Source organism: Lathamus discolor, chromosome 3, assembly GCF_037157495.1.
Source record: "Lathamus discolor isolate bLatDis1 chromosome 3, bLatDis1.hap1, whole genome shotgun sequence".
Lineage (NCBI taxonomy): Eukaryota > Metazoa > Chordata > Aves > Psittaciformes > Psittacidae > Lathamus > Lathamus discolor.
In genome coordinates, this window is record NC_088886.1 from 133,469,346 (window position 1) to 133,496,215 (window position 26,870).

The 26,870-nt window shown below is 38.5% G+C and overlaps 1 protein-coding gene across 1 annotated transcript; it reads right to left on the reverse strand.

Annotated features, from left to right (window-relative positions):
- Nucleotides 1-1,153: 1,153 nt before the first annotated feature.
- On the reverse strand, nt 1,154-26,870 carry HTR7 (5-hydroxytryptamine receptor 7). The gene is made up of 2 exons (XM_065671888.1): nt 26,136-26,870; nt 1,154-2,458 (listed from the first exon to the last, which is right to left on the reverse strand). The coding sequence occupies exons 1-2, from the start codon at nt 26,663-26,665 to the stop codon at nt 1,708-1,710; spliced, it is 1,281 nt and encodes a 426-aa protein (XP_065527960.1). The 5' UTR covers nt 26,666-26,870; the 3' UTR covers nt 1,154-1,707.

Below are 26,870 nucleotides of genomic sequence, written 5' to 3' on the forward strand. Positions count from 1 at the left end.
CAGCACATCAATCCAGGTCTTATGTATCTGCCACTTAGAAGATCAAGTGTTTGCAATGTCTGTATGATTTGAGCAAGGAGCCTGGCTGAACTTCTCACTCCTTAGTTGAAAGAAACATTACTAAATTCATTTAAGTAATTTTGGCTTTATACTTGAGAAGGTGGGGGCAGAAGTTATCCTGAAGTGTGATTTGCTGCTGAGGAAATCTGATAATGAACATGGTTCTTCATCAGTGTCCTTATATCTGGAAAAGTAGATTGAGTTCTGAAACATACTTCGTTCACTTCATTCACCTGTGCTTTATCTGGAACATGGTGTGCAGTGCAAACTTGGTCCAGGAAAAGCGCCTTGTTCTTATGAGTTGATTTATTATTATTCGAGGTTGCTACAGCAATCTATTACATAATCAGTGCATTTTATATTAATACATTACTAGTAATATATTCATATAATTAATGCACTTATTAAATTTAAAATATAAATATTGTTATAATATTTGACCCTGCTCCACTGAGGGAAGAGCTTTGTTACCAAAGTCAGGAGAAGTAGAATCAAATACTTCAATGAGCTGTAGCGGTGTGGGAAACAACTTGAATTAGAAAGAGTAAATTATTTTGATTCTCACACAAGGCAAGGCTTTAAACAATCTTAAACCAAAGTGATGACCAAAATCAGTTTATAAGCCCAGATTTTTCTGTCATAAAGTCTCTAAGTTTATTTTTTCCTTCCTGACTTCAGAAAGGAAAGAAATCCCAAGAAGCTAGAAGAGCTTTCAAATAGACAGTAAATTAACTACTGAAGTGGAAAAAGGACTAGCCGTATATCAACAGAAATGACCTGAGCACGGATAGAGTTTCAATCTAGATTAGAGGAGAGCTCAACTGATAAAGCCAAGAGAATTAAAGAAAGAAAAGATGAGCAAAGACCAGTCAGCTCCTGAAATAAACTGTAATCAGGCACATTTGTTATGTTATGTTAGAAATATAGGACAGATCTTTACGTGGTATAATTGGCATAGCAACACTGCACCTAATTGGGCTTCATGACTGCATGCAGCAGTAGATGTTGGTCCATGTGACTTTACTCATACTCTTATATTCACATTGGAAGTGTAACATTCTTTCAGTGCCATAGTTGCTGGGCAAAGGCAACATTAAATTCCACAAAGTACTTTATTTTCAGACAATCCAGTAAATTAACATTTAATGGACATATGTTCTTTTATAATGAAGAGTATTTCTAAGCAATAGAAGTTCTTTGATCCAGCTTCTTATGAAATGGTTTATTTTTATAATAACAGAGTGGAAAGCAATGAATTATACTGAACTTTTCACCATTCTCAGGTCTTTATTACAACAAAAAATCTCTAGGATACAAAATGCATCCAACATTCGGACCTTCTAAATTTGTCTGGGGCTAAGGGCCAAACAAATGGTTTAGACAAACTTTGGTCTTTCCTCACTAGCAACTCAGACATCCTGCACCCTCCCCCTTTCTGGTATTCCTCTTACACCCAAACTCTTGTTTCTCCAGGCTCACTAGGACTGGCAGGCTGTACAAGAACTAACCTTGCTACCTTTCACTTTCTTGATGACTGCCTTAAAAGTGCTCAATAAGGCTGGTTCTTCCCACATCTCTTCTTCCAAATCTGTGGGGAAAAGCTAATGTGATAAAACAATAAATTATCATAGTAAAGGATGAATGACCTTACAGAACAAATTCTGGCTTTTCTGCAAGCTTCAGAGCCTCATGCATCCCTGCAGCTGATAGCTTCCGGTTGATATTCCTGTATCTGCATTGCAGGAGGTTGCGGTAAGTTGTCCTCAGGTCCCGATTGAAGAAGGCATATATAAAAGGGTTAATGAGAGAGTTTGCATAACCCAACCATAGAAATGTTCTCTCAACCCACAGTGGGATACAGCTGCATGTTGTACCACAGATGAAGGGCCTGGCGGTTGAGAGGAGGAAGAAGGGCAGCCAGCAGACAGTGAAAGCCCCAACAATAATTCCAAGTGTAGTGGCAGCTTTCTGTTCTCTTTTAAAGATGGAAATGTTTTTCTTGTCATGCTTTAGGAGTCGTGAAAAATTAGCACATTCTTCAGATTCCTTGTGCAGTTTTACAACTCCATTCATAGAAATCCCTTCTATTTTTTCCGGACGAGGAAAACCAGCAAACTTGTGTTTAGCAGCACTCCTCTTGGCAGCTTTGTAAATCTGATAGTACATGAAAAGCATCACTGACATTGGAATATAAAATGCAACTGCTGTTGAGTAAATGGTGTAGCCAAAGTCTTGACTGATCAAGCAAACCTTTTCATCATTTACATTTTGGGCCCAACCGAAGAGTGGTGGTATAGTGATAGAGGCCGATAAGAGCCATACACACAGGATCATTTTTGCCATACACTTCCCATTCTGCCTTACAGGATACGTAAGAGGTCTCGTTATTCCCAGGTACCTAGAATGATAATGTAGAGTTACTATATAGTGCAGTGGTTAACTGATAAGTTATTTCATGTAGACTGCCCTAAAATAAAACATATTTGGCTAAGGTTTCTATTTTATATTTTTCAGTCCTCTCTTTGCATGTGTTTCAAACTAGTAAAATCATGTGGTTTTCATATTAAGATTTATAATGCTATTCTGTATAGTGATACCCTGCATATAAGGTCTTTTATTCTAGGAGGAAATCTCCCATTAGCCATAACACACTGTGATTGTAATGAATGTGTACAATCTTCATGCAGATAACTCATTTTTTTGGCTTTTAAAAAAATTCTGAAACCAAAATTTTATTTGGCTAACATATGAAATCTTGGGAGTATAGATGAATGCTTCCTCCACAAAGCCTACCACTTTTTGTATTGAATACATAGTTAAAACAAGCACGCATTCGTCTTCATTTTTCTTACCTATTCTACGGTTATGAAGATGCCTGCCACTAAACTGAGATGATGAGTTGTTTTTCTTACCTTTATGTTTCAGATGGGAACATCAAACTGCAAACTTGTGAAAAGAGTAGATTATTTCAATACTACAATAATTCTTTTTATCATCATATTATTAGAAAGGAATTATATTTATTCAGTCTTCAAACTTTTACTGAATAAATAATAATCTACTACACTATCAGTTCAAGAAGTCCTTGGACATGGGGAAAATACATAGTTTTCCCAGGAGCTAACTTTTGGGTGGTAAATTGTAAAAAGGCAAGAAATACATCTAAAAGGTACCAAGTTTTAATACGGGGAAAAAAAAAAAAATCAGTTCACAACTTCTACTTTTCCCAAGCTGTGATAGCTTATACTATGTGGGGTTTCTAATTAAAAACTAAAAAGTGCTATGGCCCTATACAGCTGGACAGCAATATCCTAAGTTTGTGCTTACTCTCAACTACAGAAAATGTCTTTAATGCTTCTCTAGCTATGCGAGGTTTCTCTTAGATGGAATTAGAGATGCTTTTTTTTCTTAAAATATCTTTTTTTACCATTTTTCCCCTATTCACCTAGCAAATCAAATCAGAGTATTTGCCTGTCTCTGCAGAATGCTGCATTGTTGATTTTACTGCAATGCAGTAAATTATGGCCAGTGCTGCTGCTTTATACAAGCCTCCAGGTTTGCTACAGTTCTGAAAGTAGGAAGAAGCATCATTTCATGATCTGTTCTGATGGGTAACAGCAATCTGTCTCAAAAACATCATTGATTTCACATTAGTGTTATGGCAAGTGTTACACAAAGGACAGAACTGGTTTATTATAGAATCATAGAATAGTTAGGGTTGGAAAGAACCTTAAGACCATAAAGTTCCAACCCCCCTGCCATGTGCAGGGACACCTCTCACTAAACCATGTCACCCAAGGCTCTGTTCAACCTGGCCTTGAACACAGTCAGGGGTGGAGCATTCACAACTTCCTCGGGCAACCCATTCCAGTGCCTCACCACCCTCACAGTAAAGAACGTCTTCCTTATAGACAGGGCGCCTTATTCTTGACAGCATGTGTAAGTACATTACAGCAGGCCAGAATTTTGCCAGTGAAGCTGTGCCTAGTGGGGCCATAAGCTAAAAACAAGTATTAAAGTCTTCTCACTTTAGATCAGTGCAATACATGGACCACTCTATTATAAAAGGCTGCTTCTTGTGCCCTTCAACCATCAGCATTAGAATATAGTTACTGGAACAGCTCCGCAGACTGTGGGCACTCTGTAGGGTCCACAGAAATTTCTGGTTTACAGCATCGCAGCTGAAACCATTTGTGCTCCTAAGGAGCTGAGTTTTCCAAGGCACTCCAATGTGTGGAAGAGCAGTTTCAGAGTCTGACTACCTAAGGGCTACATTGTACTGCTTTAAGTAATCTAACTATAGCAAGGGTAAGTTATTAGCTGCAGTCCTTCTGGGACACGAGTTGCACGCATTTGTCTGAGGACACCACAATTTAGGTATAAAACAATTGAACATCCTTTGTGCAGGAAGATTACTTGTAACTTACAGTGTGTTATTTTCAAAAAAATCTTTAAAATGTTGCCTGCCTTCCTGAAGTATGTATTTTTCTAGCAATTACCCAATTAGTCATTAAAAATAACATGATTTAAGCTTTATTGTGTAGCTAAAAAGTTAAACTGGATTTCTGTAGAAACCAGATCTGTGCACGCTCTGAATATCTGCTGATGCATTCTAATGCATCAGAATATAACAAAAAATTCATGAAATCAGAAGTATACTGAAAAGAATTGAAATTCATTAGTTTTGCCCTGGCACCACTTTTTTGGAAGCTATCTGAGCTTCAAAAATGCTATTTGAAATTAAAATACATTAATTAACATAAAAATACACCAGCATCCTTTCTGCCTTATCCATTTTGCTAAATGTAGTATGATAGAGCGAAGGAGTCAGCAGGCATAAATGAAGGAGCATTATACTTTTATCTCTACATACGAAACCCATTACCCTTGAAAACTTACTTGCAGCTTCAAAATAATGTAAATCACGACTGTTGTCTAATACACTAGAGTGTCCAAGACTTAATAGATTAATGAACTTCAAAAGTATTATGTCAAATTCATTGCAAAAAAGCTTTGTAATGCTTAATCTGTAATTACTGCCTTCCGAAATAAATTACTAAAAGTAAATCTACCTCAGCTTCAGATATCATTCAAAAATATGTAACATCTTAAGACCTTACTGCTGCGAACAAATGAGGTCTAATTCCCTAAAAAGACTTCCTCATGTATCTCAGCTATCCCCCACAAGAAAGAAGTGTCTCAGACTTGTTATTCCGAGATTTGTTTCTTTTATATGCCACAGATGTTCATTTTCATCTTGGTGGGAAAGAAACTGTGCCTCAGTTCTCACTTGCAAAAGAAGGGCAATGCTATTTCCTATTCCTCCTCCTCTGAGTTTCTTGAGTATATGGTTCTGCTAGACAAGGCATCTCTCCATATTACACCCACCACAGCAAGGACCACATCTAGGTTACTCCCCGAAAGCACAGTATTGCAGATGCATATCCCTAATTTTCTTGTAAACTGGGAATGGCATTCCTCATTCAGCGATGCCTGATGGTGTAGGCTGAACACCAAAGTGCAGGATCCTACAGCATGTCAGGCAACACTATGGGAAGCACAACACATACTCCAGTCATGGTCCTGCCGCCATTCCAAGACAAAAGGCTGCAGGGTGACTGGAGAAGAATGAGAAGGGAGAACCTGGCGCAGGTATCTAGTGATACTACAACAACAAAAAGGTGATGGGAAATTTTTTGTACTACATCACTGAAATCTGGAAAACAGCCTCTTGTTCAAAGAGCTCAGAACAAGAGAAGACAACACAAATTAAAAAAGCCAGCAAATGGCAAGGGACAGAGTAAATTTCTTTTTAAACACGTGTTTAAAAACACAAGTATACCCCCATTCTGGGTTGGTTTCTTATGATTTCTTCTGTGTCTTCTCTGCTGGGGGACCAGAAACTGCCCCCTTTGCCTCAGTCCCATTCAGGTGTGAGGTGTACAAAGGATGTTCAGCTCTAGGAAGGAAAAATTATCCCTTGCCATCCTCTTTCTGGAGCTTTCTTCACATGTAGGTCGTAGGTAAAGAGCTCCCTCCTTGGCAGGGTGCAATCATCAGCTATTGTACACAATTGCCATTTGCCACATTCACCCAGCGAACACCAACAATGAAAAAGATAAAAGAACAAGTCCTTTCTTTCTTTTTGCTTGATAATAATCTGGCTCTCCTGTGATCCAGTATTCTTTCCCAGCACCTCTAAATTCTCACCATTTAATGACATGCAATTGTATAAGCAATTTAATATAAATCCATTATAACTGTATAGGACTGCTCCTGAGATAATTCAGTTTGTAGGTTTTTTCATTCTGACTTTCTTTATACTGATGCTTTAGCTTTAGAGAGACCACACAGAATAGTTTTTATCCAAAAGGGCTAAAAAAAGTCTCTGTTGTCACTTGAACTATAGATCACAGAGGCATTTCTTAATACAGTGTGTTTAATACATTAAATGTTACAGCAAGTGTTAAGATGTAATATATATGGAAAGCAGAATGGTATATGGCAGAATAAACCAGCATCCACTGACCCTGTTATCTGTTTCTGGCACAGCATTTTATCTCTTTGTGACTCTTTGTACTCCCTGTTCCCATTTATGTTTGTCTTAACTATCCGCTTGTTGTGATAGCTGTTACTGCTTGCACAGTGATTATCAAAGTAGAAACTGGACCACCACTGTGTCCCACTAGATGTTACTGTATTTAAAGAATATGAAAGTTTCAATATCATTTCCTTTCTTCTAAATATATTAGCTTGATTCTGTAAGCTAGGAAATTGTGATGAGTGGTTTATTTTGTCTGCTCTAGAGTGAGGAGTGTTCATATAGCCAGTTACTTATCATCCACTAGAAGAACTTTTCAGGAAGATTTTCCATGATGCTGAATCGATTAGTAATTCTATAGATGTAGAAGAAGATACCAAAAAGTAAAAAAATAATCAGCAGTGCCAGGCATGGTTGCGTTTCAGGCTAGCTAGGCATGACTTTGTGTGCATGCCGTGAACCTGACTTTTTTTCAGCAGTAGAATAGTTTGTTTCCTTTTCTTTGTGTTTTTTGGTTTTTTTTTTCCTGAAGAAGCTAAGCATAGCTGCAATATTTAAGCTGTAAAAATGGTGAATTGCTCATAGCTACATTGGAAACTTTGACATAGGTCTAGTCCTTGCACCTTTTGAAATATCGAGAAAGTTAACCAACACTTAACAGCAGCAACTTCAACAATAGAAAGAAAATAGCAGTAGGATGGTCCAATTTGGGATCCTGTGTCCAAAATCTTTCTTTATAATCTCTGTTATATGGCTGAAAGATAAAGTAGTGAAAGGACTTGCAGCTCACTGTGATCAAAGTCACAAAGTAATAGAAAATCTAACAGCTAAAAGCACTAAAACTGTTTTGAGGCCTCTTGCCCCACCCAGTAACAAATTGAATGCACCATGACATCAGCATTACTCGTGCCACTTTTGAAGTACACACATGTAATTCCTGTGTCTCTGGTCTCCATGTACTTAATAGGCAGATAGAATTCTGTTCTAATTAGTCCGCATTAGTTTCTCAAAATTCACTGACCTGATTTAGTAATTGTTTCAGAATCAGATTAGCATCTTTCACTCTCTGCTTTTATGAAACAGATTATGGAACAGAACCAGAAACACTGTACTGGAAATGATACAGATGTGTATTATAGCTAATTCTACCAGGAACCTCAACATACCGTTGTTATCACTTACCATCTGTTTAGAAGTTACACTTAACCTCAGGTTCTTTCAGTTGTTCCTATTTTTGTATTTTAAAATAGTCATAAAGCTGCTTTATTTCAAAGATACAAAAATGTTTACTTCTTTGTTTTGGTGCTCTTTTTTCTAATAGAGCAATTTTCTGGATTCAATACATATCTCCTTGTATTGGTTTCGTTGCCAACCCACATATATAGAATCCTGTTTAATGGTTCACCTGCAATAATAACTTACTCTGAAGAACAAGATATTCCTTCTGTGGCTATGATTCTCTCAAGATCTTTCAGATTTTTTTTGTTTAACTCAGTGAAACATAAAGAGACACTCCACAAGAATAGGAGCACAATGCCACTCTTAAAAGCTATACAGCATTCAGAAATATGCTCCCTAGTACAGTGATTGACCCAGGCTGATTTTATTTCTTATACTCTGATATATTAAACAATAGATTCAATGTAAATGTAACAAGTTGAAACAGTGATTTCATCTGTTATTTCTGTTACGACTATGTGAAACCACCTAACGGAAATTTAGAGAACAGAGTTGTCCTTTTCTTTACAAAGATACTGTGTTTACACTAAGCAAAATATGCTCTGACCCACAGACATGCTTTTAAATAGACTAAAGTATACAGGCTGATCAGAGAAATACTATTCCCATTACATATCTAAGTAACTGACATGGAAGTAAAGGGATAGAAACATTAAAAAAACCCCCAAAGACTTAAGTGCTGAGACATAAGCATTACAGTGTATGACTGCAGTGCTGTGATGTGAAAAGTAATCTTGTTAATCATTGCGTGACAGTACTGACACTTGCCTTTCTACAATACAGACTGGCCTCCTAATTACGTTGTGATAACTGACAGTTTATCATCTGGGAAGAGGAGGATATTTCAGAGGCAGTAAAATACTTTTTCTCCTTCCCAGAAGTGAACAAAGTTACTGATTTCATTGCATATATGACATCTTTCAGAATATGAATTAGGTCACTTCAAAACCTAACCATTATAGTGCAATGTTTGAAAGAGAAAGCAAAACTGACCAAATCAAACCCTTATTCAATGGAGAAAAAAATGCTTTGTTCAACTAGGTTTGTGCTCCATCTAGTTAAATGTTTCACCTTTTCTACATGGTGAATCAGTGCAAAGTTTATAAAAAGTCCTAGCACAGTGGCTGGCTTCCGCATCTTAACTGCATTTGCTAGAAATGGTTAAAGCTCTAGTTCATCCTTCTCAGTTAATGGTGAATGCAGTATCATGGAAGATCTTAAATGTGTGGTTTGGTATCTATTGTTTAACGTGCTTATGCTTCATATTTCATTCAATTTCAACATTATTCTTATTATTGAAACAGCCATAATTTAATCTTAATACTTGGAAGAATTAAAATGAAATATTTGTTTTGCTTTCCGTACGGTTAACACTTTCCATTATCCCCCTTCTTGCTCTCAATTAAACATATTTCCTTAAATTCTTTTTACAAGTGGAAGACATTCGTTCCCACTGTTCTACTGGGCACATATTGAATACAGTACTATACTTTTATTGCATATAGTAAAAGTTCTGACTTGATTTTTCTTTTTCCTAAAAATGATTGTAGGGGTTTATTTTTGATAGAGCTCAAGAAGTGTAGGCTTTCCTGGCAGTGGGGGAGGATTGAATCAATCAAAATTAAATATCTGTTCATCTAAAAGAACGTAATTTGCATAGTAGAATTTTATGTTCTCTTCTCTTACGTTTCTTTTGGTTTCTCCGTACCTTTCCCTCTCAGATTGCATAACTTCACAACTTCATATTTTTCTAATTTATTTTAGCTCATTTTTCATTCTTTTAGTTCACTCATTCTATTTTTATTTAACTTTCTTGTCCTGTCTTATTTCTATTTCTCTCTTAGCTCTGTACCTTCCCGCTTCAGTTTTGCTTACTCATCTAAGACATCCATCCCATAGATGGGGGGATGTATTCTACTTTCATTCTAAGAAATACTTAACAAATGTATTACCAGAAAGAGATGTGCAATGCCTTTCCACTTGACTTCCATTATATTAGTTGTAATTTCTGAAACCATATTCCTCTTTCCTTTCAGACCTTAGCAAATTTATTTTGCCTGCCCTCACGCTTTGCCTTTTATTTTTCTATTGCATGACTGCTGAAGTATTTGTCACTAGTCACTACCTTGTTCTTAGCTTTCTGACAAAACTATTCAGTAGCCTTTGGTCTTCCACTACAAAAAAATCTGTTTGGAAGAAAAGGTCCTAACATGTAATTGCTGATGTGTATCTTGCAACACTGCCTTAATGTTAGCCAATATCCTGCAATTACCCAAAGAAATACTTTGTGTTATAAATGAAAAGCTCTGATTAACTGTCTTTGAAGAAAAAAACGTGCCTGTATATTTCCCATCTTCTGTCTTCACCATAAATGATGTAAAGGTAGGCAACATTAGAAGGGAAATAAATTTCAGTCCATTTCATCCTTCACCAGCTTCCTAGAATATAGATGCATCTGAAAATTGAAAAAGTTCGTCAGTGAAGTACTTAGAATTAAGTTGCACACTGTAATGGAAAAATTTCTATTTTAAAAATCTTTCAAAATGTCTGAAATCCATCTTTGTGGATTTCTTCATCTCTGGTTTCCTGTATACAAGTGTGGTTTGTTTACTGAGTGCAATAGGATTAATTATATGGCGAGCTCAAAAGTGCTTCTCACCCCACTTCTTGATGGATAATCTGTATCACTTCAAAAGCCCTCTAAATCTCAGCAAGTCACACATAGGAAGAATCCATTTTCTTTACATTGTTCAACAATGTGCAAGGTCAAGGGAAAATGAAAAATAATTTCATGCTTTCTAAAATAAAATTTATTACTGTGTCAGGGGACACAGTACCCACTTCTGGCCTTTCACACCCACTTCCCTAGATTATTTGCAAGCTCCCTTTATCTAACATTGATATAACTGGGGGAGGCAGGGGAGGGAGGAGTGAGCAGAGAGCCAAAAGGATTTTCGTAAATTCTTCTTTCTTTTCAAAAGCAAAAACTATATTAATCAAAATATAAGATGAAGTACAATTCACAATACATATTACTACATTTCGCGAATATTCCCTAGAGAAGGGCTTCTCGTGTGTTTTTTAAGCAAGATGTCAATTTTTCACTGAAAAATTCTTCATGGAATTCATCATAGTATACACACAAACTTCTCCACGAGTGCAGGCCAGACGCTCGTAAAATATTACAGCTTCATACCCTTTGGTGTAACTTACACTCATATACCATATAGCTGTCAAGTCATTTCATCAGTCAAGGAGAAAAATGAGAAGCAAAACATAGTTGTTCGTCGCTATATTCAATATAGTGATTTTTATCAGAAAGCGCTATTTTGTTTAAAATTCACAATTCAGTTTATTCCATATTGAGCTTCTTTTTATTATTCCAAAATATGTTAGGCTCAGAGAAACAAATTTGTATCACGTCAACTGTTGTACCCATCTGAATATCTAGTTACATGTCACATGTAATTAGATATTCAGGTGTCTGTCTTATGTGACTATTTTTTCATCTTTATGATGCAGTATCTCATTTTATTGTTACTACAAGATGCCTTGTCCCTTTTTGAGGGGGCAAAGAAGATAGTTTAACCTTCTGATACTATTTGAGAAGACTAAGATGAGTTTTCTTGTAGGATAGAATTAAAGAGAAAACGCAGTCTCATTTATTTCTGTCTAGTTGTGATGCAATGTTCATCTGAGATTGGGTGTGCAGTAACAAAGTTCATGTTGGTAAGGCACTGGTGGAAAATGTCATACCTCTATCCTTTCTTCTTTTTAATAACAAAACTGGGGAGGAATGCTTTAGCACAGGAAATCATTTTCATGGTGACCTTAGCTCCTAAAGTGTTAACCTCATGTTCTGGTCCTTACTCACAAGCATTTCTACCTCCTGCACAACAAACCTCACAGTCCTTCTGGCAATTACAGTCTGTCAGAAGACAGGTAGTAACTATGGTCTTCTGCTGAATGCTTACATTTTTAAAGGATATAAAGCTTTAGTTGATTCATTTGCTCACTAGCCTGAGCCACCTATACAACTGAAGATAAGTCCCTGAACTTTATTTGATCCTATGGGCTAACCAGTACAGAAAAATATGGGAGTTGGATGTCATAAGGATAACCCAAACTGCCCAGCTGATAGGCAGAAGCACTCCATAGAGTTGATATTTGCTGAAAGGAATAGCTTTGCCTTTCCTGTGGGGGAGAGTAACTTAAAGTGAAGATATGGTTTCTTGAAGCACCAGCTGAGATGAAATTCCTACTCTGTTAGGCAGTTCATGAGCAAAAGAAAATGGAAGAATGGAGAAGAAAAAATTTTGCAGGTTAAAAAATGGAAAATTTATGTTTTCCTCTTTTGGTTTCTCCCATCTTACCCCTCTTGTCCCTCATTCCAGGGGTATTGTCAAGGCCAATGCAGATTTCAGTGTTTTGTCAGTCTGCAGCACTTCTACCATCTCCCTCACCAGCTCTTTACTGCCTTCAGAAGAGGGTTTAGTTCTCAAACTCACAACTTAATTGCAGATCTCAGATCTTTCCCTCCTATGTCCTGACTGGTGTTCTCCTGTGGCAAAGACAAGTGTTTGTGATTCCAGGCCAGCCTGCTGACTTCAGCCAGGCCAAAGCAGACATGCCAGGAGACAACCACCAGACGTACCTCAGTCTTGGGACCATCCTGTGCTGTGCAAGCATTCAAATAGGCTGTAATAAAAATTGCAGTGTGTTTTGTCTCAGTTCTGTACTCTGCCAGACACCAGCACAAACATCCCTTAAGTGAGCAATGAGGCAGGCTGGTAACCCACAGGATCTGTGCCCGTATTTTGGCGAATGTCAGTCTACAACCTTCTCCCACGTGTGTGGAGGCACATATACACCCACAAGATGACCCTTTGTAACTGGCAGCAAGGTGGATCCCAGGATGTATATCCTACAAAGAAGCTGAAGCATGAGCAGACTCCAGGAGGACCTTCAGAGAGGGCACTGAAATGCTGGCAGACACCCGGCAGACACCCGTGGGAGGATGTATGCATAGATGCAGCTGAGGCAGCCTGGAGAGTTTCTCAGAACGACTGGCGGAGACTCATGTTGGGGATGGGACACCAGGCTTTTAGATGGCTCTCAGGAGGAGGAGGTTGACAAACCAGTTCAGGGATGTCCCGTTCAACAACACAAAACCACAGAACTCCCAAGTCCCTGCACCCAGCTGAGCACTCTGGCTGTTCCCTGGCTCCATCCTGGCATAAGACCCAGGCCTCCTGTGACCCTTGTTTTTTGCAGAAGAAACCCTAAACACACTAGGAGCTGCAGAGCTCTCTGCGAGCCCTCTGTGATCACGGAACCAGAATATCTGTGTTTGCCATGAGCATACCAGGCTGTCACTTTAGATACAGCTTAAGTGGCCTGCCCAGAAGCACAAAATACACCTATAGACCCTGACCACTGGGTCATCACAAGCCAAAGCTAGTGCTTTAGTTGCATAACGAGGCTTCTTTTTTTGTGTTGCTTAAGGTATGCTAACAGATACCTTCAGCTAAAATGTGTGGGGGCTTGATTTCAGAGCTATGAAAAACTGACTTTTTTTAAATGAAAACTCTCGTCAGACTTCAATAACGTAGAAATGGCTAAGGTGATTTTCTCCAACTTTACTACATGAGTCACGCTTGGATTGACACTAAACATCAGCCTAAAAGGAATTATTTTGAAAGTTATAATGGTGTTTCAAAATGAAAGCCTCCTACAACTTTAACTAGAAAATTATGACTGATGTCTTTAGTACAATTAAATGAAGCATTTCAGAAACTTCCACAGTATAAGCGATGAATGAAATGAAAACGCACAGCTCACTGAACTGATAATACCACTATATTAAAACAAAGTGTCTTCAGGGAGCAGCTATTTAAATGTGGTGATATTTATGTCCCCTCACTTCCTTCCTTGAATACAAACAATTTAGACACAATATCTCCAGAAAAAACACCTAAGGAGCAAGCCTCTCTAGAATACTTCTTCCCTCCTCCCCCTTCTTTCACTTCCTTTCTCTGAAGAGACAGGAAAAATACTAGAAGGACCCAATCCAAACTCTTCTCTGCTTCTCCATGGCAGCAATTTTGCAAGAGCCCTAAGAAACACCTATATCATTATGGGTGAATCTCACAGAACTAATCTACCTGGACATTTTTGGCTTTGCCCGTAACTGTAATGGCCTGAAGGCAGATCTGAATTTGTCAAAAATCGCACAAACATTTTGCTATGTTCTGCTGCATTGGGTATGAAAAAATTGTAAATATCGACCTCAAGTTATACTTTTTTTTTTTCCCAGGTTTAGTAGACAAAAAAACCAAACCACCAGAGCATATCAATAAACTGTGTTCGATTCACAGCAAAATCAAAGTCTAAAGCAGGTTTATTAGAAATCTTACTTCTCAAACATTGGGATGTACAAAGCATCTTGTACAGAGTCGGTATAGAGTCTGGGTTTTCTCTATATTACCTATGGAAAAGTCAGCCAGAGGCACCTCCTGTTCCTAGAAAATGAGCACTGTGGGGTTTACTTTGACTTCTTTCCTGAAAAATGTTTTTAAAACATTGTCGTTGTAGTTCAGAATAAAATACCACTTTCACTAGCATGATCCTTTCACAAAGGAACTCTCAATGCAAATAGGTATGAAAGCAAGAAGAAAACCCACAAACAGAATAAAAGTGAAAAACGACAACTTAGGGTTGTAACTGAGGTACTAAAGCAGCCAAAGCATGTAATTCTGTTTTATAAAGAAGTCTGAGATGAAAAAGGACCCTGTATCTCCTCAAACACCAATATATTCTGACTAACTTAGATCAGTGATATTTTATTCGAGAATAGCAGCAAACAAAGAAAAGAATTTTTGTAAGGCTAAGTCAACTGGAAAAAAACCCAAACAACCAAACAAAAAACAACCAAACTGTCTAAAACATGATGCAGGGAGTTTGTGATAAATTTCCAGCATACGAGTAACTAAGTATAACCCTAGTCAAAGCACGACAAGAATAAGCTACCTCTGCTCAAAGTCACATACTGACAGGTATGTAGCAGTGCTGTGTTTCAGGAAAGTTTTCAAATTGGCCTTCATTCTGAAATTTATGAAGGAAAAATCTAAAGGTTGGTTTTTATCATGAATTGACTGGTTAAAAACACAAAGGTACACTGAACCCTGCTTTTCACATACAAGCAAATGAACTGAACCAGCTTGTTCTGAAGTATCAAAAGATGACATCACCAGAAAATAACTCTGTGTTACTTAAACAAAATAAAATCTAGCAAAATCATCTCAATTTCATAAAATATTTTAATAACAGAATTATTCCAGAAATATTCCAGATCCCCTGGAATACCAGTAATTTTTTAAAGTTGCAGACTCTGGAGTGGCCTGCTGTCTATGGAAATAAAAGCTTATCTCGCTTCCTAATATGAATAAATCCTATCATAGGAAGAAATCACAACCTGGTTTGGAAGGACAGGCAGCAGATTGGAGAGAGCACAGCATGAGGGGCAGTGATCAAGGAAGGAAGCCAGGAGGTTAGATCAGACCACGTACCTGCAATCCACAAACCTTTTAGAAAAATGTTATTCACAGCCCTCTCCAACAAAGACTTCTACAACAAGGATGCATCAAAAGCTATTAAGGTGATTCCTTCCCTGGAACTTATAAAAACAGCTATTTGTTTGCTTTATCTTTATATTTTAGCAATATATTGTTTATCATGTCTCATTGTCTTTCATGTCAGGTCTACTGTAGCCACCACATCAACCATGTATTTCCTTAGTACTCACTTTAACTAACATACTTATTTAGAGCATACTTATAGCCCAAGTTCCAAGTTATCTTTTCGCATGTGATCCTTCTGCCTGCTGTCATTTTCAAAGGAAAAGGTCTTATTCAGTGATATTTTGGAACTTAATTTCAATAAATAAATTGGTCAGATCAAGCTCTCCTCTATAAACTGGAAATAGAAAATTGGTAGGAATTTAATATTATTTTACAAATATTTCTTCCCCTTGCAATCCCTCAGAACATAAATACATAGGCCAAGGTGCCCTTTAACTGAAGGAGATGGTTGAAGGGGAGAAATGTCCACTTCAGGATGAAAAATAACTGCAGCAAACCCCAAATTGCAGTGGGTAAAACCTGTATGTCCAGCCATTCACAACCACAGTATTTAATAGTTCATTTGCCATAATATTTATCGGTTTTCACCAGCAGGTTTGGGAATGAAGAAGTAATGGGCAAATGGTCACTACTTCTTTCTGGCTATCCAGTCCTGTAGTCGAACGAACTTTGAACCTCCTGCGTTTTGCTCAGACCTGCCAGGCTGCGATTCCATGTAGCTGGATTTTTCCAGCTCACTGCTTCAGTAAGATTTAAGCCATATCCAGAAGTCCATACACCCCATTTCAGATATCAGCAGGTCTAATTTTGCAAAGCCAGCTCCAAGTAAGCTTAGAGATCCTTAGACCAGGAAACCTGAAAAAAGATGAGCCAGGATAATGTGTCCTCTTTGTCTTGTTCAGTGAGAGCCTGCCCACAATAAGTTTCCACTACAGAAAATTCTTTTCCTTCAGCAACATCTTTCATAATTTTCCTCCTTTATAAAATCATACAAAATCTGTAACAATAAATATTTTTTAAATATAGAACAAATTTCAATTCAACACAAACTGCTACCACCAACTTCACAAGCACAAAAACATAGTACATGCAATCTACAGAAACAATCTTTTGCTTTTCTCCTGCCAGGAAAGGAGTCTCTGGCCTTCTTTCACTGGCTTTCTGTACACAGTGACAAAACTGGCTATCCACAAATGGCCATTTGTCCAGCTCGGGGCTTGGGGGGGGAGGGGGGTGGAGGGCAATTCTTTTACAATGCCTTTTCATGTTCCCCAGAATTTAGAGTTATACCTTTGTGCTAAAACAGAAGTAGATACAGCTGATGATAGACTGTCTCCTCCTCCAAAGTCTTTAAAGATAGCAGGATATGGAGATTATCAAGAATCCTAAACCTCTTTTCTCTGTTCATTTTACAGTGCTACACCACAAATGAAAGCAGTGAAATAAGTGGCATATGTGGAAGGAAGCTCTTCTTCTCTCAGTATGTCTTTCCTTTGCTTTTCTCATCAGCAAATTAGCAACTCTAAGCATGTTTTAAGATGTGGTGGCATCAACTTTGTGTAGATAAAGACTGAAATATTTAAGGTTTGTTGCTGTGCCTACAGCTTCCAATAATATCAGTTCTTATTGCCAGGCTGACAGCTTCAAACATGCATTTGAATTTAGGAGCAGAACTTTGGCATCAGTGTGGGATGAATCACCAGAGCTAGCTCATGGACAGCTCAGGTAGCTCACTGCAAACTGCAGGTGTTTCAGATATTTGATAAGATGCTCCCTTCATTTCAACACTAAGGCAGAAGTGCAGAAGCTTTCTGTTAAGTAACAGTCTTTGGAAATGTTAAACTCCAATTCACAAGCAAACATCCACTATGCTATTTTAATTCCAGTTATTTTTGAAAAAATTAAGATCGTGTTCTGCCAAACTCATGTAGTAAAAATAGCTTTTTAATATGACACAATACACTCTTGAAAGATTACAATTGGTATTGTTGCTAAAACTGCTTGTGCTGAGAAGTGGGTCTCCAAATGCAGACTTTTTAAGGGAAAAGGAAAACTGCAGTACATAAAAATGCAAAAATTAAGTCTTTAAAGCCAAAGCTGTACTATTTTTAGCATCAAAACATCTTACTAGGCCATTAAAGAAAAGCTTTGCATCTTGTCAGCAGCTGTTTTGGGTCATGGATATAAATATTTCCAAGTAATTTGTGGCCAGACAACACTCTTTGTTCATTGATTTAGAATTTTGACTATTTGTTAAATGTCAACTTACAGCAAATAAACAAAATTTAACAACCCACATGGAGAAATGCTACAAAAAATTATTCTGGCAAATGGTACTGTGTATCTGAAACATTTCATGACAATCACAACATGTTTTTTTATGGGTTTTATTCATGGTGACATTTATGTTGCACCCTACAGAACAAATAGCTCCCAATGTGAAAAAAAAGTGTTACCTTACATATGGCTCTACCTCCACATTCCACAATCTCCTCAATGGAACATAAAAAACTGTACAAAAAAGTTAATAACCAAATTTCCTTGTGATTATATAACTTCCACTTTCACAAGCAAAAAAACTTCATTTCAAGTTTTTGACAGTACCAAAAAACCACCCATTTCCTCAATATATCTCAGGAAAAAACTCTGCTGCCAGCTTTTTCATCAAGACACAATGTACCTCTAAGAATAGACTTCACCCTAGTTTCTCCTTACTTTAAAAAGGTTATTTTTGTAATTTTCCTCCTTGGTTCTATGGTTCGGGTTGTTTTTTTAAAGCCATCATGACCCTTTTGTGGTGAAATAGCTGTCCACAATGATGTTAACCCCTTCAGTGGTCTCTTGTGCTAGCTCAGAATTTGATAGCAAAGAGCAAACAGAAAGAATATAGTCTGACTTGATGCCCCAGCACATCTTAGTTCTGAGTGTTATTAGAACAACTGGCACTATTAGAAAATGTCTGTACATTACCCAGAAACCTTATTTACTGTTAGAGGTGAATCACTACCTGATCAGCATACATGCTGATACACACAGAACCACACATATGTATCAGATAATCTAGATCTTCTCTATAAAGCCTCCTAAGTAAACAGCAAGGTGCAAGAAGAAATTCAAAGCTGCCACACTTTAGTTTTGTTATGTTAGTTCAAACAGAATAGAAAAAAATTTTCCCTATGACATACTTAATTACTGGAGACTTTTGGAAAGGAAAACTTAATCTCTGTAATAAGAGTTCGCTTAAAAACTTTCATCATTTTTTCCTATCTTCAGTATACATAGGAATAGCTATACTATGAATCAGTCCTTTAGAAATAGTTGGCTATTTAGCACAACATGAAAAACTAAAACTTATTAGCTTTCCAGCTGAAAGAAACTACCCTTACCTTACAAACAGCAGTGGCTATTAGGACAAAACCACACTGAGCATTGCTTTATGATGCTCGTGCTTAATACAGTCAGATATCAGAACTTGTCGTTTTGATCCCCAGTCTTTCTTGTCTGAGTCTGCACCTTGGCAGACTCAATAATTTCTCGTGTTCATCCAAGACCTTCAGTGGCCAGGTCTTTCTTTAGGTTTCCTAGTCCACAGGGGAAGGACCAGATCTTTGTGTGATATACTGAGAGAGAAAAACAGAGAGGTGTTTGTAGCTGAAAGGCAGAGCTAAATGAACAATATCAACTACAGATGAAATGCGATGTTCTGTTTCAAAAGTTGCCACAAACATGTCTAATAAAATGTTTAAAACTCTATCACAATGTTAAAAATAATACTGGATTTATTTCAAAGAAATAAGATATTTTCCTTATACAATTTACAAGAATTTTTATAAATAAGTTTCAGAGGAAATTATTCCAGAAAATTCAAAGAGCATTCCTTGTTTCATTTCTGTTCCTCCAGAAGGTTGTGAGAGCGTGCTACCAGTGATATAGTAATGTTGTTTCAAACACGGTACAATGACTGCAGATTCTTTCTTGGTTTGTGCTGTGATACTCATTCAGCTCAAGAACACTCTAGGAAAATAGAGTTCGATGCCAGTGTACACAGGTTACACTACACCATCGTGCTGGTATGATACGTATTTGTCTGTTTGTGATTTATCTTAGGATATATGACTGAAAGATCCTTCTAAAACTAAGAAGAGTGCTTCTAGAATTGTGTTTTCACCATGAATCTTGAAACAGATCCCACCTCACAGAAATTATTTTTGTGATTTTGACAGGAAAAAAAAAATCACTTTTAAGATGTCTCCAGAATGCCCTGCTTGGCAAAAATGTGAATTAATGTTCCCTTACCTCTGACTTATCAGGCTCCTTTGAAATGTCTGGATGAACCCCCAAGAATTAGAGACCCCAAAATCACTTCTGAAAACTCATCCAGTGTTAAACCCTGGTAGGAGCAAACAGAAGATAGTTTCAAATGTGGGGGGAAAGTGCAACATACAATTTCAAGAAAAGGCATTCATGTAAATGTGGCGTTAACTGCAAATCTCCTGGTACTGACGGAACTGTAATTCCCCATTCATGCATATCTTGGAACATTACCAGTCACAATCACCTTTCCATTGCCACCTCTAGATTAGCTTGCATCTCCTGTGACTCCCTTTCAGTAACACAACTAAAAAGCATCCAGTATGTAACAGCAATAGAATAATCAATCTACAGATGTTTTCTAGAACGTCTTCTAGCTTCCCAAATTTTGTCAGCCTCCACTGCAGCAACCATGAGACACACGAAACTTCAGATCTTATGCCTGTTCCCACTCCAGAAGGGCAAAACTTCCGCTTGTTTTGATGATAAAGGAACCGCCTTAACTCACGAGTTCTTGTGGCTTCACAAAATAGTCCATCTGTTTGATTAAAAAATCTTTTATTTGCTACCTCCCATCTTATTTACTGTGCATCTGGCAGTCATGTCATGAAGCATTGTTTTGCTATGTCTGTACCAGGTTACCGTGTAACTGCACATCTTGCAGGCTGCCTGTGTGACATGGAGAAGATGCCTGCAGATGCCACAGAAAGATACCTAAAGGAGTGTGATCATGTTAGTACAGCAAAACACCCCCATTTCATTTATTATTTTGGAGCTGTGAAATATACATTACACTGCCTTATAATATTTAATGAATTAAACTTCCAATTCAACTCCTTCCTCTCAGGATTTGGGAGCAAATATTTATGTAGTATCTCTAAAATGCAAATAATAAAATGGAGATTGCAAAAGTGATTGGCAAGAAATTCTCTGCAAAAAGAATCTACAACAACTTGAGGAATATTCTTTAGATGGACTAAATTAGAAAAACTACATGGAAAGGAAAAAAAAAATCTTTTTTTTTTTCCACTGTAGTGTATCGGTGCTGTCTGTATCTTTCATAGTTAGCCAAGTTATTTACAGACTCCAGAGGAGTACATTTGCTTATTGGGAGGAACAATGGAAAGAATAGCTCTTGTGATGTTGCTGGTGATCAGGAATTAGCTGCCACATTGACCCCAAAACTTTCTTCTGCAATATAGACCTGAATTGCAGTAACTCCATCACACATTTTCCCTATGGTTTGTTTTAGATTTTTCCCGATTCCTCAGTTATTTCTGTGTAAATATATATACTGAATAAAATTTTATGGGAGGCATTGCTGGTGGGTGCCCATTTTATTTATAGATCCAAAATACATTACATACAGGATTTTTTCATGTCTGTCTCTACATATATATCCTACCTGTAACTCCTGAGGTAACTGAGTGGGGCTGGAAGAACAGACTGCTGGCCTGAAGGCAAAAGAAGAGTTTCACAGCTAATGGGAAGCCATGCAGGCCTCTTAGGTGTCATTAGGCTTAGGAAATCATTGGCAGGGTTTTCAGGTCACATTATCAGTTTTAGATGTAGGCAGAATTTAGACACCTGTGTTCTACTGAGAGTGCTTAAGTCTTTATTTAAATTTAGCCCCAAGTTCTTCCTGTTAGGCATTCTGAGGCCTCCTCAGTTCCCAGGCATGCACTGAGGACACTGGAAATGAGTAAGCTTTTAGGGACTGACATATTCTAATGTGAAGCAAAAGTACTCATAGTTACTTAGAGTACAGCAAAAGATACCAAAAGGGGAGGGAGAGAGAACTGATCCTCGTGTATAAAAATCTCAGGATCAACAAGGATACTTTGGTATCATTTGCATACAAATTCTAAACCCTCATCAATTTAATGGAAGTCTGGAATACTTGTGAATTGTTGGCTAAGATACAGACTGGAAAGGTTCCCCCAAAAGTGTTTCATTACTTGTGTGGGTGTGGTGAAAGTGTTATAATTCGTCAGCTGTATCTGAGTAGTTATGTTACTTTATCACTTTCTAAGCCAAAGAGCTATTTTTAAATTGAATTAAAAATTGCTACTTATGCAGTTATCCAATGGATACTCTCCAAAAAGGATTTCTGTAGCTATCTTGGGTCAGAAGAACATGATGAATCAGCATGCAAACACCACCAGTTTAAATTCAATTAATTCCCTTTGTATGTTCACTCACCCACTAAGATGTGGTTTGCATTCAACCCTCATAATTAATTCCCAATTATTTGCTCACTCTTAAATGTAAAGGAATCGAAATGTAGTATAATTTATGTAATTTAGAACCAGAAAAGTGGAGCCTTGAGAGAAAAAACCCAAACTTACTAATAAGAAATGCTTAAAGAAGGCTACTATTCAGTGGTGCACAATTATTCTGCCAAATTCTCTGTTAACTCTTACTTTTTTTCCAGAGCTACACACTTCATATCATAGGTGATGAGTACAGCGAGGGTGATATTGATTGTTTGGGTAGCGAGCTGTCTTGCCTGTTACATCCTAACAAAATTTCTAAAGGGCGAAATACTCTGTTTCTCCATCACATCTGTTTTAGCTCTGACAGACCTGCTTGTAAGCAGATAGCCTTCTTCCAAAGAAGAGGCTTACATAAGATAAAGATATTTCAGAAATAACATGCCCATCTCAGGCCACTCTGATTTATGGGGGTTTTCATGTTGTGAAATAAAAGGAAAGATATGATCTGAAGAAGAGCATAATAGTTCAAAGCCTGGTATTGTTATGGACATTATCTCATGATCTTCCTATATTTGGTTCTTTGTGGATAATAAAAAGATCTTTTCAAACTGGCTTCTTTCTTCTGGACCCTCTACAAAGTTAGAGAACCCCACCATAGCATACTAACATCTACTTTACAGCCTTAACGTTTATATAGCCTCAGAGTAGGAACAACTTAAAAAATATTAGTGCTTGATGAGCCTGACTAGGGAAAAAGATGTTTTTTATTTTATTTCTTTTTTCAACAGAATGAAACCAGTCTGTTGTAGATTCCATGCTAGTCTGCATCTTTCAGAGCTTTCTAACTGATAAATTCAGATGGAAAACACATCTGCAGCCAAGGGCTGTGTAGGAAAATACCTCTACATGCAATAGGCCTGCCAGCTGCTGGCATTTCAGGGCTCTCAGTGGCATGAGCTGAGTAGCACGTTTGCGCAAGAGAAACAAATCAAAAAGCCTCTTCAATTTGCCCATTTTACCCTGTTTGGAAGGGCCTCAAAGCCTCTTGTTTTACCAACTACTTTTGCTTGTTTAATAAAAGATAGCAGTATTAATATTACCAAAAATATTAATATTATATTGTATATTCATAAAATATATGAACTTTCCATAAAAACTTTGCCTAAGAGTTTTTAACAAAGTTATTAAAAAAAATTAGATTAATTCTATAGTGATATTCTTTCAGCTGTTTACCTTCAACTGATTCTCGTATCTCTTTCTTGAAGAACTTAGAAGTTAACAAAAATTTTTAAATATCCAACTTACTTGCTGTCTCTGCCCTGCCTGCAACAGCCTCAGCATCATTCCCTTCAGGAGAGACTTTGTTGGATCAAACAAAGGCTTCCTAAACTGTCCTAAAGAGGTGGGCGTCAGTGCAATTCATAATTCTTCAAAAATGTTCCTTTTTGCCCTATATGAACCCTGCTCCCTAAACAAATGTCTTGTGCTAACTGTATCTAAAAGGCACTGAGAACAGTGGTCAGGTTGAAGGAAGGTGAATTTCATTCACTCTTTCCCCTTTTTCCTGGTTCCTGGTTCACCTTGGTTTTGTACTCCTTGGACTGAGATAGTAAGGGCTGTATCATCAGAGATCTCCTCCTCCTAGATAATATGTATCTATACGTGCAAGTGTTACCATCAAAACCATGGGAAAATGACCCTCTAAAGCACTACACACATTGTGATTGCAAGCTCCTGTACTACACGCAACACTTCCCTCAGAGATAAATCATCCCCACTGATCATTCAAGACTTTCATACTGCAGAAGTGTAAGAACCACTGCCGCTAAGTTAGCATCATTAAAATCAGTGCTACACTGGCAACATTTCACCATTCACATTTAATTTTCATCACTTCTCCCTGGTTTGCATATTTGGTACATATTCACTATTAAAAGATTAGTTACATCCCAAGCTAATCTTTGGCCTGACTGAGCAGTGTTACAATAGTGTAAGATTACTTATTTTTAAATGGGATTACAAATCATGGAGATCTTTAAATTTTTTTATTGCCATGTGGTAAAGACATTTTGCAAATGAATTGCTGGCTTGTCTCCTTTATTTATGACATCACCTATCTTAACTATATAATGGATTTGGGTAACAGAGGTTAAAGTATCGTGATTCACAGAATTTTGATTTTAAGTAGGGAGGAGACAGCAGTATAATGAGTTATGAAGAGATCATGTTCAATAAACATTCAGTGATAGAAGTAGGAATGTAAAGACAAGAGGAGAATAATTTGGTTTTAAACTAGCACTTGTTGACAAAAATCAGTCATTCAAAATAGGTTACATTTTTATCTAAATACATAACTATATCTTTTGTTCGTATTTTGAGGGGGAGAGGAAAATGAAGAGAGAATGGAAAGACTACAGCAAGAAATGCAATTATCATTGTGACCAGTTCAGTCAAAGCCCCTGTTCAACACACAGCAGTGACCTCAAATGCTAAGCTAAAACAAATGAAAAAAAGAGTAAAATTAATTACCCCAGTGCTACAGTGTGAATCAGACACACATTCTTTCTTGGGTAAGGAAGCTTAACTATGTTAACCTGTCTTCAAAAGGCTATTAGAGATGGAGGTAGAGAGCTCAGAGATGGACATCAAGATCAAATAAGGGGAATACTTTATGTTGAGAGAGTGGAAAAATGAAATCACCTGTCTTAAATATAGGTAGGATAGAAAATGAGAATAACATTGGGAAGATAGATCAGCTATGCAAGTTAAAAACCAGCAAATTTCAAGGCAACAACAACAATAAAAACCCACCACCCTTTGATATTCAAAGTCTACATGTGGATTTCACTGCTACAAGATGCTTTGCAGCATTCAGATAACTTCTAGCCATTAAAAAAGTGATGAAATAGCATTGCAGCAGGGGATGCTTATACAAAAGTTTAAGTTTGGAATTTAACATAAACCATGACCCTCCTTGGCATGAAACAATCTCCAGTTACTTTGGGAAGTTCTTTTGAAAGACTTTCTTTGCAGAAATTTAATGCAGAGTTCTTTCAAAAAACTTTCTGAAGTAGACAAGGGTAGTGTTGGGTATCAGACTTGAACTACTTCTACAGTCCAGGAAGAACTGGGAAGTTCTTAGATTCTGCTAAGTGTGTTGAGTTGTAAAGAAAACAGTTTCTCTCCAGACACAAAAATTCTTGGCATGGGATTTAGGCTGTGGAAGAGGGAAGTTAGAGGCTGCAACTTACTTTAGAATGGGACCTGCAGGAATAAAGCAATCTGTTAGCCTTCCTTTTCACAGGAGAACTTAGACATGGACAAATGTGAGAGCTTAGGTATGGCCTTAACATCAGAAGTACATGTCTTAAGATCCTCTTCTGCAGTCTGTATACACCTCCTTATTGCTTCACTGCTTTTATCTTTCGGAAGAAGATAAATTTCAATGCGTATAACTTGGGTTTTAAGAGGACAGATTTTTTTTTTTTTTTTTTTAAAAAGCAAACATTTGAAAGCAATTTTTCCTTCAAACAAAACGTTATTTGTCAAAAATGGTTTCGTTAGTTGCAATGGAGCTATTGTGGGATTGTCCTAGAATAATTATATAATTCTAACAGGTATAATTTCTGCATCTTCTCTGATCTGATAAAACTCCACTAAGCTCAATGAGGTTTCACTGACCCCAGCTTCGGGAGAACCAGCTCAAATCTAGCTGGGATATAAAGCAGCTTAAAGACATGTTGCAAATTTTAAAGCAACTACAAATGCCCCGCTATTTGTACAGAGCCACAGTAAAAGTATAAAGTTTAGCTCCAGGTTTGTTCTGACGCGTTGACCCTAATCCTGGCAGGGAAGTTGCCCAGCGGGATAGCCAGTTAACCTGGGCTCGCGGGAGTACGCATCGCTCCGGCGGCCTCCTTCCAACAGGAGAGCCCGCAAGGCTTGCTCTCGCCTCCGTCCCTGCTTTTAACGTGTCTGCAACTAATTTCCAAGGGACCGGAGGGGACGCAAACGAGAGCCCTGTCGGAACCGCTCCTGGCAGGTCCCATCCTCGCTGCCCGGGGCCCGGCGGGTGCCGACCCCCCCGGGTGCGGGACAGGGCGGGCTGCGATCCGCCGGGTGTCTCACCTGTCGATACTTATCACGCAGAGAGTCATGATAGAGGCCGTGCAGCACATGACATCCATGGCGATGAAGACGTTGCAGAAGAGGCGGCCGAAGATCCACTCGCCGCCGATGAGGTCGGTCACGCTTACGAAGGGCATGACAGCCAGGGCCACCGAGAGGTCGGCTAGGGCCAGCGAGACGATGAGATAGTTGGAGGGCTGCCTCAGCTTCTTCACGAAGCAGACGGAGATGACCACCAGGCAGTTGCCGGCGATGGTCAGCAAGGTGATGAGAGAGAGGACGGCCCCGATGACAACTTTCTCCACGTTGCCGTAGCTGAGGATCTGCTCCCCGCACTGAGAGTCATTGGCGGGGAGGGGGCTCGCCGTGGGCAGCGCCGAAGGTGGGGGGGACTGGCCGAGCTTCGCCAGGCTGCGAGGGGGCCAGGATCCAGCAGCGATCATCCTGCCGCCGCCCAGCGCCCGCGGGTCCCCCAGGACCAAGGGCCGGAGGTTACCGTGGAGGTGGCTGCCGTTGAGGGCGAGGACCATGCTGGCAGGAGCTGCCCATGAAGCCCCGCCGCCCGCCCGCCGGCTCTCCCCGCCGCCCGGGATGCTCGGGCTCCTCCTCGGGCACCAGGCGCCGCCCGCCCCCTCGCAGCCGGCGGCCCTGCCCGCGGGGGGGGCCCAGCCTTCAACTTCTCCCGGAGGGGCCGCGCTTGCCCCCGACGCTCCCCGGGCGGCCTGGGGGTGGGCA